Raw genomic sequence first — 16,426 nt, 5'->3', positions numbered from 1 at the left:
TTCTAAGGACTCACTCGTACATGAATCGAAAATAAAAGTCAGACTGCCATATACCTTCTTCATATTAATTCTTTTGCCAGTCTTGTAATCACCTTGAAGCTTGTTAGCTAGAGTGGGTTCCATGATTAGACGCAACTGTTCTGCTAACTCCTGAGACAATCTTGTCGTAAGCAATTCATATCTTCTCCAAAGGGTGGCAGCATCATCCCTCACGTCACTGGAGGGTTCAAAGCCATTAGCTTTACCCAGTTCATCATCGCTCATGGAAAACTTGCTCAATTGATTTATCTCTGCACTCATGTACGGCCTCTTTACAGATACCAAACTCTCTGACATGCTGGTTCTGTCTTGATTGTGATCCCCATCCACTTCCATGGATTCCCCAGGCTGCTCCTCTATATCTGATATTCCTTGCTGCTGTTTAACATCATTTACAGGATTCACAGCAGAATTTCTGATTCGACCAGTTTCAGGAGTCTTTTTCTCAATCTCAATTTCTGGCGAGGGGTCTTTTGCATCAGCATTTCTTACATCCCTATCTGCATCATTTTGAGTGATATCTTCATTAACTTGGTCAGTTGTTGCTGGCCCAAGTGCTTGAGCTGTACCCTCTGTGAACTCAGCAGTGTAGCCATACTCGTCTGCATTCTCATCCATCAAATCATTCGAATTGTCTATTTTGTCCTCAAGGTCAACAGAGACTTTGACTCTCTCTTTCCATCCATCAAGAGCATCGCCGACACTGCGACAAGGATTAAGCTGAGCTTTCTGAATTAGAGACTCAGGAGGTACTGAAGTTTTGGACTGCTCATTGCTTAATGTTTTGCCGTTTACAGTGTCAGCAACCCTCACTTCAAGCTCAGAGGCATTAGGCTGGCTACTCGTCGGAGCAAGGTCATTTTTAAGTTCCCCAAAGTTGGCATAACTTTCATCTGGTACAGAGTCTCCCAGATCAGCTGTATCAGAGAAGTCTAGGATAGGCTGTCCTGCAGATTCACTATTATTATTGTTAGGAGTAGATTGCACAAGATCTTGCTCTGGCATCCTAACGTCTGTTTCCATATTATTCTCTAGGCAACTCCCTTCAGCATTGGTTGTTTCGGCATTCTCTGCAGAATGGTCTGAGTCTGCCTCTTCCAGAAATTCAGTGGCCTTTTCCTCGTCATTCTTTACATCAGAATCATTCAGGTCTTCTAATTCACCATCTTCCATTGGTTCAGTGGTTTCCAATTCATCCATCTTAGCATCTTGCTCAGGCCTTTGACTCTGGTCCTCAGCATTTATCCCAGAAGGATCTACAAATGCATCATCTTTGTCTATATTCATATCTTCTCCACCATCATGACCTTCTTCATTTTTATCATTATCATTATGTTCACTAAATTCTTTTGCATCAAGATCTCCAGCATCCTCTTCAGCAGCAGCAGAATCTTCCTTTGCCCGAAGCTCTTCATCTTGAGAAGCTTTACCTTTCACTGATGGCCAGTGCTCATGTTTCTCATTTGTGCTGTGATTCTCATTCTCATCATCATCCATGTCCCCAAGTTTCTCATCAACTATATCACTGTTCGCACCTACTTCCCCCATTGCAGACTCCAGTTGCTCATCCTGATTGTCTTCATTTTCATCTTCTTCAGAATCCTCACTAACACTAAATGCCTCACCACTAAAGTCCTGCTCCATCTCTATTCCTTTATCATTTTTACTTGGCATGTCAGACATGGCATCACGCTCTTCATTTTCCTTCAGAAGCACAAAACAAGTTAAAAGATTGTGATGTGAAGATGAACCTAATTTAAAGATCTAAGCATGAAATTGCATACCTGTTGGGAGCTCCCAAGGAGCTGTTCTTCATCATTTATTTGATCGCTGACGTCATTTAATCCTGCACCCTCACCCATACCGGTTCCATTTGCATCTTGAGTTACCTCTTTCACGCTATCGTCTTCTTGGTCTTCAGTAGTACCAAATCCATCGGCAAATAATGAACCAAACATGTTTGCTAGTGCATATGTCACTTTAGACACCTACATACAACAGAAATTATGTGCCTCACTCTTTAGTTTATTCTTCAAAGGTTCTGTGCTTTTTCTTGTTTGTCTTATTGCATATCATCTACTTAATAAGGACAAGATAAAATGTTTCTGGCTACCAAGCAAAATCAGGTATCACTTACCATACTGTGAATGTCTACAAAATCATACAGAATATTATCACCCAATGCTAGTACCATTTCCAATAAGCCATACAGCTCTCTCAACTGCACGCATACGGTACTTGCGCGAGGATTTTCATCTCCACAATAGTTGAGAAGTTCTTCCTGAAAATAAAAAGGAAAAGAAGAAAAAAGGAAAGAAAAGAGCAGGTCAATCAAATCCCTCGATGCTACATTTGGATGGAAGGGTTTGTGGATTTATGGGAAAGATTTGAAGAATCCCATGGATTCGAAATCCATTGCAATACCACAAGAAATTATAAAACTCCAAATCTATCAATCCAACATAACATGGATGAAACAAGTAGCAAGTTTCCAAGGAATGAACTTACAGCACATTGAATTGTTCTGATTACATCCTCACAGATGAGGTCTAACTGAAGATGCTGAAGATCATTTTCAAATAGGATCTTCCACTCTTTAATGTTCCTCAATGAGTCTTCAGTAAGAGCACAATCATGATTCAGCAACCCAATACTCTGAAATGTATCAATTATGTGCTTATATGTTCCCTTCAGAGCATCATCAAAATCAGATTCAAGTTCACTTATGTTTTCTTCAACATTGACATTCGCATCGTTAGACTTTCTTGCATTTAAAGAAGAATAAAGCTCCTCAGCAATATGAGCCTGCAAAATATTACAGACTTCAATTTCTTTCAAGCATCATCCTACACAGAGACTTGAAACACAGTATTTTTCTCTGGGGGAATAATTATTATTTGAAATTATACGAACAAAATAAAGCAAAAGTATACCTTTGCACATAAATCTTCCATGTGCCCAAGTAAGATGTTTCTAACAGCTCCTTGCTCATCTTCTTGACCACGGAAAGCTAAGAGATTTCTCTCAAATGTTTTAATTAGCTGAAAGTTCAGATTCACCAGCTGTTCCATTTCTTTTGTAACACCAGAGGGATGCAATGCGATTCCTACCATAGCAATATATTCACAACTTCCAAGAAGGTGGTGATCCAGTAAATTCTGTCAAGAATGTTCAGGATAAGCAAGCTAAAGTGGTGTTGAAATTCCAACCAATCAGGACAGCACAACGGCGTAATTACCTTAGATTTCTGAAAGTCGGGGAGGACTTTCTGAATGAATAGACGAATCGCTTCTGCTCCATCTCTCACACTAGAACAAGTATTCAGATGACTGTTCTCAACTGTTTGTAGCAACAAATGTTCTTCATACAACAAAGTGCAAAAACCATCAAAGAGTTGCTGCATTAAAATTGCAGAATGCTAGGTTAGAGTATGTGGCAGAAGAGTAAGAGGTAAGGTACTTATTAGATACAGGTGGAGAATACCTTTTGTTGCCACATGCATTGGAAAGTGGCATGTTGGTTCTTGATAAAAGGGCTGTCACTACTGGTTCCCCTATCCAAGTGATTGGAGCTTGAGAACAAATTTGACAAAGGCCATATACATTGTCTCAAGCGCTTAAGTTTCTTTGCCAAATTATAGGCGACAGCTCTTTGTTCTTGCTGTATCTCAATTAGATGATCAACATAAGAACATGACCTTTTGACCTACATCAGAACAAAATTAGCACATCAATCATGCATGATAAATGATATTGCATATTTTTTAATCTAAGTAATTCAGTTTACAAACTAAAAGCTTCAGAAGCTTTTTTGAAGAAAGATAGACCAAACTTCTTATACTACTCTATGGAATGTAAATCTCAGAACTATTTGCATTATCAAAAGTAGAAGTGAATATTGACACGCAGACAGCAGCTTCGAAGAAAAAAGAAAGATCATAAGATCTTAAAGAAATATAAATTAGCTCCTGGAACTAATACAGTAATATGAAAGGACAATTATAACCTCTTACACCAGTTCAAGGAAAAGACAATTTTCAGTTTACCAAGATAATCTGTTGAATAAGATAGCACAACCTAAAACAACTAAATCAACAAGTCAATCAAATTGTTGCGCATCCTCTCTGAACATACCTGTATGAGACTAACATCTTTATGAAAATTCAGACATATTTTCTCCAGAACTTTAATTGAAGCGATGCTCTTGAAGTAGTACTTATTTGCTGTTTTCCATATAATTTCATTGGATGAGCTCTTCAGGTGGCTGCAATCGACATCCCCTGAAGAATAATTACTTGGCACCAGCAGTAAATGTTGTACTTCATAGGATGGCTTGAGAAGCCAGGACTGTGCTTTATCCCATTGGCCCTAAATGACAGCATATATATTATTTGAAAGAGAATACTCCACCCCGAAATCGTAAAGGAATATCTTGACTTAGCCATACAGAAAAGTTGAATAAGTGAAGATTAGAATGTCTTTACATTTTGCCCTTAAAAGCAGTGATGTCATACCAGAGAGAGTACTTCTAGGAAAAATGTAGATTTAAGAACGGAAACTTGTTTTGTAAAGTTTACAATGTAAGATTGAGATACCAAAGAAAAAACTGACCATATATAAACTAAAAATTGATAATAGAAAACAAATTAGAAGATTAAATCATAACAGTACCTCTAGGGAGGTTCTATGCTTTGACAAACCACAACCATCAAGGAGCTTGAGGAGGTCAGAAAATGCCCTCCTTTTGCCCAACTTCTTATTTTTATCCTCCCAAAGTTCACCACAGTGAATTAGAGAGATGCACAAATTTTCAATTGTATGCCACAATTGCTTCCTTTCTTCCCAGTACAAGAAGCGTGAAGGTTGCGAAGGAATACCATCCTTCATGCCATCTGTGTTCTCTGCATGATTTTAATCCTATTAACTTAAGAACAATCACGATGAAAAAAGGCAAACTGTACAAAGTCAAACTAAACATTCAGGACACAACCTCCCACACTCTCTAAGCTTTTCCACCAATCAGCAAACCATATAGAACTGCAACAACAAACCAAAGCTTAACATAATCGGAATGAAAAAAGGAAATAGAAGACAATCAAAAACAGAAAATTGGAAGTCTACCTGTCCTTTGCTTTAGATTGACTCTGATTGTAGACAGTATCAAGGAGAGTCCGGCTAGCCTCATAAGAATCAACTATGGACCTTTGGCCTTGAGTAGAACGAGAATTCATCCCACTTCGTGAGGTTTCTTGACCAAGGAAATCCATAAGAGGTTGTCGGAGGATATCCTGTGAAGATATGACAAGGATGACATATTTGAGGAGAAGTACCATTAGTAATGGAAGATGACCAGACAGGCCAACTAACAATTATAGCCTCCAGAAAAGAGGGAACACGATGCCAAAATCAATTGCCAGATGGTCTAACAAATAAAAGGGACTATACAAATCAGTTCCTTAGTTCTTCTGGAGAATAATTTGTACAATAAGTTGAGTTTGACCTAAAAATTAGCGTCAGATTCAAACCACAATTCACTATTGGTTCCTATACAGTTTGAAACTCTAGCCCAATTCCTTTCATCCCACTAAACGAGCAAGTGACATTAGAGAGATGCTGCTATGAAATGAGACCGGAAAGAACTGTAATGAAGAGTGAACAACTAATTGTGCATATTAGCTAACGTTAGACAAGATTTCTCAAACATACCACCAGTAAATGAAGTTGGGAAGGGAAAGAGAGTGGCCAAGTGAAACAGCATATATGACTGTTACCAGAAAATCAAAGCTAATGACTGTCAGCATATAATATTAATCTTAAAATTATTCTATAGATAAGTCTACAAAACAAACATATACATTGACATGATTAATCTATCCTTTTTTCTTTCTGGTGCATATAAGGGCATACGACATAGTAAGTTCACTCAAATTTGAATAAAGCATTAGCAGATTTCATGATTGAAACCATAGACATACCATATACTTTTTTATAATCTTTCTTAGTTTCAGCCTGGTCCGTTTCAAGTTCTCAATGGCCAGGTAATTCTCGATGCGCTCCCAACGACACAACTTCAGTAGGTCATTCAACTCCTTCTCAATGTTGCTTCTATTTGCTCCAATATGTTCTAAAATTCTTTAGGAAAGTTAAAGAAACATCAGGTTATCACCACCAACTTCAAAGCGGCAAGCATATCAAAGACAAACTTTCAGGAGAATATAACTTACCGTGGCAACAATTGCACATAGAACCCAAAAGTGTTATAGAGTATTTTCACACTCTCCTCTTGACAAGGGCTGCGCAATCAATTATACATCATCATTTCCATGTTCAAAATTTCATACAAGTACAATGTTTCATTTCAGAACTATTTAAAGGAAGTAGCAAAATGAAGTAAGCATACCACCATGTGAAAAGTTTGTGAAAAATAAGGCAGTTTGTCAGCAAAGCCTTAGTTGACTATCTCAAGAGGATTGCTCAACTACAAGTCCAGGATAAAGTGCATCCAAAACAAAATCTTACCTTCCATAAGATCTCCAATTCAACTGGTTGCTAATCTGTCCATGAAAGGAGAGAAGCAACTGAAGTTGCTTTTTGAACTCTCCAATGCTGGATGTGTTAAAAAATTCTTCCAGGCTGCAGGTTTACTCGCATTTCAATGAACTTGATTAGACTACAGCAACAATCTTTCAATAGAAATAACAAAGGCAATAATTGGATACATGCCTTTCAATAGTTAAGATATTGTATTGATCAATATCAGCAGTGTGGCTTCGTTGGAAAACGGAATACAACGGGAACCATAGCTGTGAACAGGTGTAAAACAAAATTAGTAATTGTAGGTAAACAAAACCAAACTAAAGAGCATTGTGCTGCAAAAAAGGAATCTTAAAGGTACGACAAAGGACATATCCAGTAGCATATCATCTAGTCAAAAATTTGGAACCCAAAAAGAGTCCCTTTAATAAAATAAATTCAAAAAGTAAGACGAATTCAGGTTGTAACCATAACAAGCATTGGCCAATCCATAATGATGCAAGAGCTTATCACCAGATAATAAAATAGTAAGCATTCACTGAGCCATATTCAAAACACATTGCAACTTTTGAGCTCACCATGGGTAGCAATTTTCCAAGAGATCTATCCACTAAAATCACTAACTCATATGAAGCACCTTGACATCAAACTTAACTGTCAAATGCAATTGAAATCAAAGCATGACTTCTCAAAATTTGATCAGTATGAAAGTTACTTCTTATCATATCCTTGTCTTAAGTTGCAATGGTTCCTACTAATTGTATCTTTGTACACAACTTTACCAGAGTAACCAGACAGGTCACTTTGACTAGCAACTAGTTGACTAGGATAGCAAAGAAAACTTACTTTTCCAGCATTTCTCTCAAACTGAGATTGAACTTCATCAAGTAATGCAGGCCAAGACTCAAACTCCAACTTATGCCATGAGGACACCAGAGCGAAAATAGGTTGCAATTGATCTATGCAAACAATAAAATATGTAACAAAGAATGCAAATATAGAAAAGGAAGTTCACTGGGATTATTTTGTATTGCATCGGAATTAAAGCACATGCTGCAAAAAGTTCATAGCTTACCAGAGAGGGGAAATTTGGCAACAGTTTCTTGCACAATCCAAACCCTGTTAAGCAGGAATTCCAAAGCCGAAAGACCCTTCACAGAAGAATAATTGAAGTAAAAAATGAGGCAGAGCTGCAACAGACATGTAGAGCTCCACATGCCGCAGAATTAATACATAACTAAAGATGCAAAAGTCTTTTATAACTATAGCTTTAGTTGTTTCCCAGTCTAACATTACTGGTAGAGTTAGTATAGGTGTATCCAATCAGAGGAAGACGACGTAAATAGTGTTTTGTTCACAAACAAAGTTTTAGGAGGACAAATTTCAAACAAGTGAACAGGGATCTTTAATGGGTTATATTCTTGTCAGATTAAACTTCAGAGCAGATCAAACTACAAGTTGTCCGTTCTCGCCAATTTGTTAGCTAATATTACAGATTTGGTATGATCTGTAACAGCTGACTTGTTGAAAATGGCATCTAGCAAGTAAGCTAATCTACCTTAGCAAGAGGAGTTTCAAGAGGAAGAGCTAAAATCATGTCAATGACTTCTACAATCTTCTGAAGAGCAGGGTGATCATCCCATTCTTTCAACAGGAAAAGAATTCGCTGTTTAAGAAGTAAAACTGGTTCCACCAATTTAACCATCATGGGTGGATTTGAATCCTGATAGGAACCAAAGACGAGGTGAAAATAATTGACAATTGTGAGATCATACTGATGTAAAAAGAAGACGAGTTTCTGAAAAGGAGAAGAAAACACACCTTATAAAAATTGTATGCACAATTTGATTTGTGACAAAGAATGAACTTATCATCATGCTCCAAACAGAGGCGGAGTAAGTGTTCTGGAGCAGTCTTGGCATCAAATTTGAAGGAAAATGAACCTTTGAAGTCTGGGAAATAGAAGATATGAAAGATTTAGACACCATAATATTCAATGTATTTGGGGTGAAAACATGTAGAAATCAATCACCTTTGGTCATTTTAACCCCCAGCATATAAGAGCCAAGAAAAGAAGACAATCTGTCTGTGTCGGACACTTGAACACTGCCAGGCTGATCAGATGACATGAATAGGTATGAGAAAATGTAATTAATTCAAGTCCAGTACGAACTCATAGAAATGAAATTAACTCCATTAAAACACACCATCATTGCCACACAAAAAGGTCCTCTAATCATCACCCAAGCTTGTGAATGTTAATAAATTTTTACACTCACAAATCACCTACAAATACTGTTTCTGAGTCATCACTGCCTTGTTGAGCCATTAACATATTTGATGTTATTTACTACAAGAAAAAATGCCTCGTTCTGCAGGCACCCAACAAATATGTACTGAAAGACAACAATAAAACCACCATTCACTTTGTAGTTTTAATCAGAAGATGGAAAGTACGATCATAAAAATGTTCACACGAGTACATCTTTCCTCGGAACCAGCGAGAATGTCCATTGAAAGAAGTTCATGTTTGTCTGCATCTGTACTTACAATTAGCAATGTGCTTGAGCAATTAAAATTCTGTGCCAACTTATTCTTGTCTTCAGATGGGTAAATAGATGAAATGTTTTGAACTTACTCTTTGAAAAAGGTCCACTGAACCAAATAACTGATTGTGAATGTTGACTATGCCATCCAAATCGGTCTCCTGTGCATTCCAGTCTTCCTCCAAAGCTTCAACTTCCTCATTAACTCTTATCTGCAAAGGCAAAAAGCTAATATTTGTTGATAAATCCAGTGCTTGTCTATATCCCGGCATTTCATATCCACTTAGACATGTATACACATGTACAATCATACATCATTGGGAAAATATGGCCATACGCATTTTTACGTTTCCGGCAGTGTACCTTCTCATCTAATTCTTCAGAGAGAAGTTCCTGCCACTCAGAGAAGCTATCATTTGCAAGCAAATTTGCACAGTTTGACACATCAATATCAATGACGCTCTCCAACTTAAATGCCCTTGCTCTCAACTTAAACTGCTGAGCATTACACTCCCCAATGGGCTTTGCCCGGTGTTTCACCCAAAGACTGGCAACATCATCAAAGATCTCATGCAAAAGCTGATAAAAACATGTGGCAGAATGTCAGAACATTTCAGTAGGAGAAACCAGCAGAAAAGATATCAGATGAAAGCACAGCAGTGGATAAGCTGTATAAAACCATTATAATCTTAGGTAAGATGTCACCTTAAAGGAAGAACCACCAAGAAATCGAGCATCAGCAACAGAATCTTTTATTCGAACTAAAAGATTGTGGTAAACAGAAACCTTAAGTGGCAAGGTTGAAGCTTGCTGCAACAGATGACAAAATGTTAAGCATTTAGAAAACTCAAAAGAAGCTCTTGTGAATACTGGTTATACCTTTCCTTTTGAAAATATTAGTTTAGCATAAGTAGATTTCAAAAGCCACACATCAAGACAAACAGAAAAGATTTCAAAAACTATGCTGAATCACGTACCACTGCAACAGGAACACTGTCACTTGTTGAAACAGTGTCTCTAGTCAACCCAACAATATGTCTGAGCATATTCATATCTATTTCATGGATACTTGTTGGCAATTCAATTTCACGGGTTGTAAGTTCAGGCTCCCTCCCAACATTGACTGAGACAATTTTGGATGCACAAACTCTAGGGAATCTAAAAAATTTATAAATTGTGACCTGCCAGACACACTTCAAGAGTCAACAGCAAAGAAGCAAGCAGAAGGAATAATATGACTAGAAGAAACATGGAACTTCTACCTACCAGAACAGATTCCATATCCTGCTCTCCACATGCGAATCTTTTGTTCAGTACACCAGAAACAACTAATGACAAGCCTAGTTTCATTTCATATATTGCAACTTGAACAGGTTCAGTTATATCAATATATGCCGAGTATTCATTTGACAATCGATCAATGAAACGTGATGTTATCTCCTGAAAATGAAAAACATATGAATAGAAGGTAAGATTGAATAAGTAAACACACATGAAGACCAACTCAAGATTGAATACTCTGGAAAAATTCATCCGTGAAGCAGAAAATCTGTAGCAACAAGCTTTAAAGAATTTGGATATCGGTAATACCTGCCAATTATGCACTTGATCAGTGACTTTTTCAATTCTCCAGCTTTTGACATCCTTTATCCATTCAACAAAAGCTGTAACAGACTCGAGAAACTCATCACAGAGATGCTTCAACTCCTTAAATTTTCCTGGATTGGGGCGGAATACCATCTGATACAGGGGGAGCAATCATCACGTGAAGGTCAGAAGCATACAAATTGTTGCGCTTCATTTTTTAAAGAGGTTCCCCAAAAATAAAAGTTCGGAGCTTTCAATACATCCGAAGAGAGTCACAGTGCAAGACAAATCGCTTCATACATATAATAAGACATTACCAAGCAGGAATTCATACATGCATGCATATGTCAGTGTGCGTCTTCAACTCTTTCTGCAATGCTCTTGATGAATAAAAAGCACTATACAATAGAATAAAAACCAAGGGTGCAAGTAACAATGGCATGAAAGCAAGCATAGGTTTGTGGGGTTGTTCGTTCTTTCTTTCACCTTTTCAGGAGGGGTATGAGAGGTGTAGTAAAATTTTCCAAATCTCTATGAATGACGACATGCATTCATGTATAACAAATAACCAAGATCTTGCGCAAATCTCAAATGCAAAAGCAAGACATCAATTTAAGGCACAAGCACAGGAGTGGACAGTCGAATATTAGCTGCTGGGCGCTTTGAAAAGCTTTTCTTTTATGCTTAAATTTTCACCAAGAAAAACATTATCAAGAAACAATAATAATTTTCTGAGACAATAAAATATGCCCGTGAACCTTTCTTTGCAGCCTATTCCTTTCAGCATTGAGTTTTTCCAGCAAATTTTTCCTATAATTATCAGCTTCTCTATGATGAGTACTTCCAGCTAAATAGACGCATTCACTTCGAACCTGCATAGAAGTAATCAATTTAATATTAAGTGGTGTCAATACGAGACATAAGCTACACATACACCCATTAACATTTCAAAATAAATCCGTGGGTAAGGATGATAAGGACTTGAGCTCTGTTTGTGCAACCACAAACTGAAAACAGAGCTCAGCATTTGTTTTTGTAAGATGAGATGCTCTTACCAACTAAAAGCTTATAGTTATTCACCTTCTAACATAAATATAAAATATAATATATCCTTAGAAGAATAGGAATTTGACCAATCAAATTCACAATACTAATATTCAAATAAAAGGTTTGCATGTCCAAATAGAAGAATGACAGAAAAAAACGGACTACAGATTAAACAGGAGACTGCCACATCAGCAATTATGACAAACTACCTAAAAACAGAAATGGAAATAGGTTAACTTATACATTTGAACACTTAAGGAATAGAACCAGAGGCATATGACTGTGCAAGTAAATTACAATGGAAGAAGTTATAACCATGGATATGCATTCACAAAGAAAGTAAATAGAGAATACCTGCATCTCAATCTCAAGCGAATTTATCTTCTCTGTTAATTGTGAATACTTGATAGAGTATTTTAAAGTGGGATCCAGATCATCACAGCAGATCAGAAGATTATAACGCAATCCCCCAATTCGTAACAATGCACATCCAAGCATCCGGATCTCTGAAGAGTTTAGATGGGGAAATGTGATAAAACTTATCAAGGAAATAAACAGAATTCTGCAGGGGGGGGGGGGAGAAGGCACAATCAACTCTAAATTTCCAAACCCAAAAAACATCATGTACTAACCATCAGATGGGCACACAGGGTAAAGTTCACTAAGCAGTGGCCCAATATAAGAATCGATCAAGGATGTGAGTACGTGGTGGTTCGATGACGCCAGAAGTGAAACCAGAACCTTCATATTTTCTTGCTGTCATATTGTAAATCAAGTGTGAAATGGGTGGCACATGGAAAGTCAGGCCTTAGACCTAATCTTAAATCAGGAAACTGATCACATGGAAATCTCACACTTCAGAAGATTGTCCTCAACTGATGAATCAAGATAACAGCAAGAAAAGTTACGTACCCGGTTCCTTACTTCTTGGATAGAATGAAAAGCGGATCTGATTTTAGAATATATAGAATCCTCAAATGACTTCTTATGGGCATAAATAATCTACAAGCACAAGTATGTAGGGAACAAGTCAAACTTACAACATACTGAAGTTTTGAATTAACAACGATAAAGAGCACTCTTGTCAAAGAATGAGGAATACCTGCTCAAACAAAGAACGCGCCACAGAGAGAAGCATATCATGTGAATGGATCATATTTGCAGAACTTCGCCAAATATTATGTGAAGCAGCTCTAAGCTGGAAGCTATGCAGGTTGTAATGTCTAATGGAGTTTGCGTTTTGCCTGAAATCAAAGACAGATAGTTATCGAGAAAGGAAATAGACGGCTTTAATAGGTGGCAGAAGGGATTTCATAGCGAATGACAGAACAAGTCAAAGTAGAAGACACACTCTAGAATTACAAAAATGAAGAATAATAGCAGTTCTTTTAAAAATGCAATAAGCATTATCTGCTATTTAAAGTACAAGCAAGATTTGTGAAGATTGTGATGGCATGGCTATTTCACAAAAAGAACAACTCCTAAAACAGGAAGCACAATTAAGATGTGAACTTCCCACTGCAACAAGAATAGCAAAAAAAAGCATGAAAAATTTTGCGTATTTGGCATTAATTAAAAGGTTGGCATATAATAAATCCAAGAAATATGCTTAACTCAAACTACCATCAGAAATATCTATACCACTCATTACCAGAATGATTGCATTCTTGTAATTACAGTAAGCAACCTTCGAATCAAATTCAAAAACCTCCGTTCATGTTGTACTGGACACATTAAAATAAATAAAGAAGTAAACTTACTTAAAGATCACAAGTGACAATTACCTGACAAAACTTATTTCTAGTACATTACCCAGAAAATAGCTAAATTCAATATATAGTGCATTGAGTAATGTTCATTTCAAATAATTATATGATATTCAAAAGATATATTCATGTCGGATGAAATTCAACCACCACTCTACTTGGTCTATCTTGAAGACTGCATTACGCATTTTAAGGAACCTCTTATATCCCTCATCAATCACAATGATCCAAATCCACATAACTAAAGCATTAGATATTTCCAGAACTTCCAAAGATGAGAAAAAGTAACCCAACAGAATTGATTTTAGAAAAGAGCCAGATGACTGGGCATTAACTTATTTTGTCAATTCCTTGCAAAGTCAGAGGAATGAGACAAAAGCGCATAGATCTTAGTATTTATCAAGATCTCCAGTTAACAATATGAAAGGTTAGATTGGCCTGTCAATGAAAGTTCTAAAGTTCCACTAGGAACTTTCAGAATCAGAGGCATTGCACCCAACTTAAGTGCTTGAAATTCATGGAAATTCATAGAATTTTCAAGTTATAAGAGTGCAATCATGTGTGCTTAGTTGACCCAATCAAATGAATACAAAGAAAATTGGGTAGTATGATCCCCACAGCCTTAATTTCAAGGCTTGTTGTCATTAAGTCAATTAAAGGCAAAAACCTTAAAGTACAGAGTTGAAATACCAAATAAATTGAGTCCCTGCCAATAAACAGAACTTACAGAATCTGATCGACCAATGTCAATTTTAGAGGCCAAAATAGCTTGTGAGGTAGCAGAATACCATAGCCACCATCCTCAGAACGCATCTTGCATGACAAAATTTAAATATCTCTGAGTTGGTTAGACAAGAAAATTACAAAATGTCCAGTCAACTTAGCATTTCAGATGTTGATAAGTACCTCAGCAAGCATAGGACAGGCTTCCCAAAGAGTTGCATGCCATCTAAACCATAGCTCCAGAATAAAACTGGAAATTTTCTCATTTGCTGCGGCAGAAGGGAAGAGATCAGCTATCAAAATACTAGTAATAGCGGCCTGGCCAACTAAAAGAGCAACACTTACCCCCCTGGACTGATTCCCAAGCATCTAGGGTCCATAAAATTTTTTGGTGAGGTAAACAGTCAGTTGGAGGTCTTGACGAATAGTCCAATGAGAAGTTCATAGATGATTTCAAAGGGCCTGACACCTTCAATAAAGCCTGTCATATACGGCAATCGTGAAACAAACATGAAGATCAAAATACCACTGAGAGACTATTGTAACAACATATCCCGACACCAGAAAAAGGGAGTTAAGATCTCAAATAACCCTTTATTAGAACAATGATAAAGAATAAAGGCTTACATGGTGCTGTTCTTCAATGTCAACCAAAGCACTCTTTGTCAGGTTCTGCAGTAGCTCCAGATCAAGGCAAAGACTTGTCTCATCAACTATAGGTTGTGTCTTTAGCCAACAGTCGAAGCCAAACCTTTGAGAAAACACATCGGGTGTAAAGATACAGCAAGCAGAAGATGGAGCTGGTGAAGCTGCATGTTTATAGGCTTCCAATTTCGCTACCAACTTCCGCTTTTCAAAATCCAACCTTCCCAGAAGCATCTGAGGGAATGAGACATTGGTCAGAGCAGTCTAAAATATTTTCATCAAGGTATATGGATAAGAAAATCATGAAGAACTACCTGATACATCTCTTCCAACTGCTGAATAATTTCAGAATCATTGTCATCAGCTCCGCCAACAATATATGATGACATGCAAATACCTTCAAAAAATGCAAAAGCCCAATCAACCGGGAAGATATACACAGATATTTACAGCTATAAATATTCCAGTGAGAAATAGTACGGAAGGAATTGATTTCAATTGGAGAGGATCAGTACAACGCTCAACTCAAGCCCATTGAATGATATCCCACCATGTCCCGCCCCTTCCCCCGCCCCAAATCTTCAAATTCGAACAGGGAAGAAACATCGCAACCTTACCGTGGGTAACTAATCCTGAGGGGGCTAATAGTTTTAGAAGGTCAGCAATTGCAACATCTTGTCTTGTTATCCAATATAAATCAAGGAGTTACAGATGCTAGCTTCATCCTTCGATTTCCCCATTGAAATTGAAACAGAAAGAATGGGCAGATCTTTCAGAAATCAAGACTAAGTAGATAATGGGAAAGAGAATCATACAGATACCGAAGATGAAAGATTATTTTCTTCATGTTACATACAAAGAAAAAGATAAGGAAAAACATACAAGATGGAAATGAGACACAAACAAATGGATATAAATTACATGTTACGAAATTACATTACTTCTGTCTTCCTTGAAATGACAATGGAAATGACCATATGGAGGTAACAAAATAAATAAATTCCAGAACAAAGAAAACATATACCTTTATCTTGAAAAATAAATAAAAACATATCTCTACTTTGACATATGCACCCTCCATGTCACCACATGAATATATAGTAACACAAATACTGCACATGATTATATGAACTGGAGCTTTCATATGAGGGCAGCTTAGAACTGCATACAAGAATCAACCTAAAACAGTCAATACAGAGTCCAATTTTCTTGAGAGGAGATGAGCTTTTACCTTGCATTGCAAGGAGGCGAAGTTCCACATGAGAAAACAATGCACCATCTACACTAACTTCATCCGATTCATTCCCGTCTACAGAAAAAAATTCAGCAATAGATAATTGGAAAGTACAAACAAGATGAGCGAAACATCACAAACTATGCAAAATAGACCTTTCAATTTATTGTCAAGTAGTGTCCAACTCTTGACACTGAAACAATAGGATAGCACTAGAGTCCTCAATATAGATTGGCATAGATTCAATGAATTGAATACTAGCGCATAGCTATGTCTGACTCCATGTAGCATAGATAAAAAACAGAT

At 37.1% G+C, this 16,426-nt stretch overlaps 1 protein-coding gene across 4 annotated transcripts in view; it reads right to left on the bottom strand.

The window, feature by feature from the left end:
* LOC105157851 (midasin-like protein) overlaps positions 1-16,426 on the bottom strand; it is a 39,036-nt gene that overhangs the window by 1,877 nt on the left and 20,733 nt on the right. For all 4 annotated transcript variants that reach the window (XM_088878815.1, XM_088878817.1, XM_088878818.1 and 1 more), the window contains exons 37-73: positions 16,118-16,195; positions 15,201-15,283; positions 14,869-15,120; positions 14,587-14,722; positions 14,425-14,510; positions 14,246-14,331; positions 12,855-12,996; positions 12,665-12,754; positions 12,385-12,508; positions 12,107-12,258; positions 11,464-11,577; positions 10,709-10,858; positions 10,385-10,558; positions 10,096-10,299; positions 9,824-9,928; positions 9,482-9,697; positions 9,211-9,330; positions 8,605-8,686; positions 8,394-8,524; positions 8,131-8,295; positions 7,648-7,723; positions 7,419-7,531; positions 6,762-6,841; positions 6,558-6,671; positions 6,263-6,331; positions 6,014-6,170; positions 5,160-5,326; positions 5,029-5,075; positions 4,710-4,939; positions 4,173-4,406; positions 3,523-3,744; positions 3,278-3,436; positions 2,973-3,197; positions 2,548-2,844; positions 2,177-2,320; positions 1,824-2,027; positions 55-1,743 (exon numbers count right to left, since the gene is read on the bottom strand). In XM_088878815.1, the coding sequence (XP_088734941.1) occupies positions 55-1,743; positions 1,824-2,027; positions 2,177-2,320; positions 2,548-2,844; positions 2,973-3,197; positions 3,278-3,436; positions 3,523-3,744; positions 4,173-4,406; positions 4,710-4,939; positions 5,029-5,075; positions 5,160-5,326; positions 6,014-6,170; positions 6,263-6,331; positions 6,558-6,671; positions 6,762-6,841; positions 7,419-7,531; positions 7,648-7,723; positions 8,131-8,295; positions 8,394-8,524; positions 8,605-8,686; positions 9,211-9,330; positions 9,482-9,697; positions 9,824-9,928; positions 10,096-10,299; positions 10,385-10,558; positions 10,709-10,858; positions 11,464-11,577; positions 12,107-12,258; positions 12,385-12,508; positions 12,665-12,754; positions 12,855-12,996; positions 14,246-14,331; positions 14,425-14,510; positions 14,587-14,722; positions 14,869-15,120; positions 15,201-15,283; positions 16,118-16,195 (6,917 nt within the window). The remainder of the gene's footprint in view (positions 1-54; positions 1,744-1,823; positions 2,028-2,176; positions 2,321-2,547; positions 2,845-2,972; positions 3,198-3,277; positions 3,437-3,522; positions 3,745-4,172; positions 4,407-4,709; positions 4,940-5,028; positions 5,076-5,159; positions 5,327-6,013; positions 6,171-6,262; positions 6,332-6,557; positions 6,672-6,761; positions 6,842-7,418; positions 7,532-7,647; positions 7,724-8,130; positions 8,296-8,393; positions 8,525-8,604; positions 8,687-9,210; positions 9,331-9,481; positions 9,698-9,823; positions 9,929-10,095; positions 10,300-10,384; positions 10,559-10,708; positions 10,859-11,463; positions 11,578-12,106; positions 12,259-12,384; positions 12,509-12,664; positions 12,755-12,854; positions 12,997-14,245; positions 14,332-14,424; positions 14,511-14,586; positions 14,723-14,868; positions 15,121-15,200; positions 15,284-16,117; positions 16,196-16,426) is intronic.

Source organism: Sesamum indicum, linkage group LG3 (assembly GCF_026168435.1).
Source record: "Sesamum indicum cultivar Baizhima isolate 11 linkage group LG3, ASM2616843v1, whole genome shotgun sequence".
Lineage (NCBI taxonomy): Eukaryota > Viridiplantae > Streptophyta > Magnoliopsida > Lamiales > Pedaliaceae > Sesamum > Sesamum indicum.
Note: the sequence above shows the minus strand (reverse complement) of the source record. Positions and strands in the feature narration are given on the sequence as shown.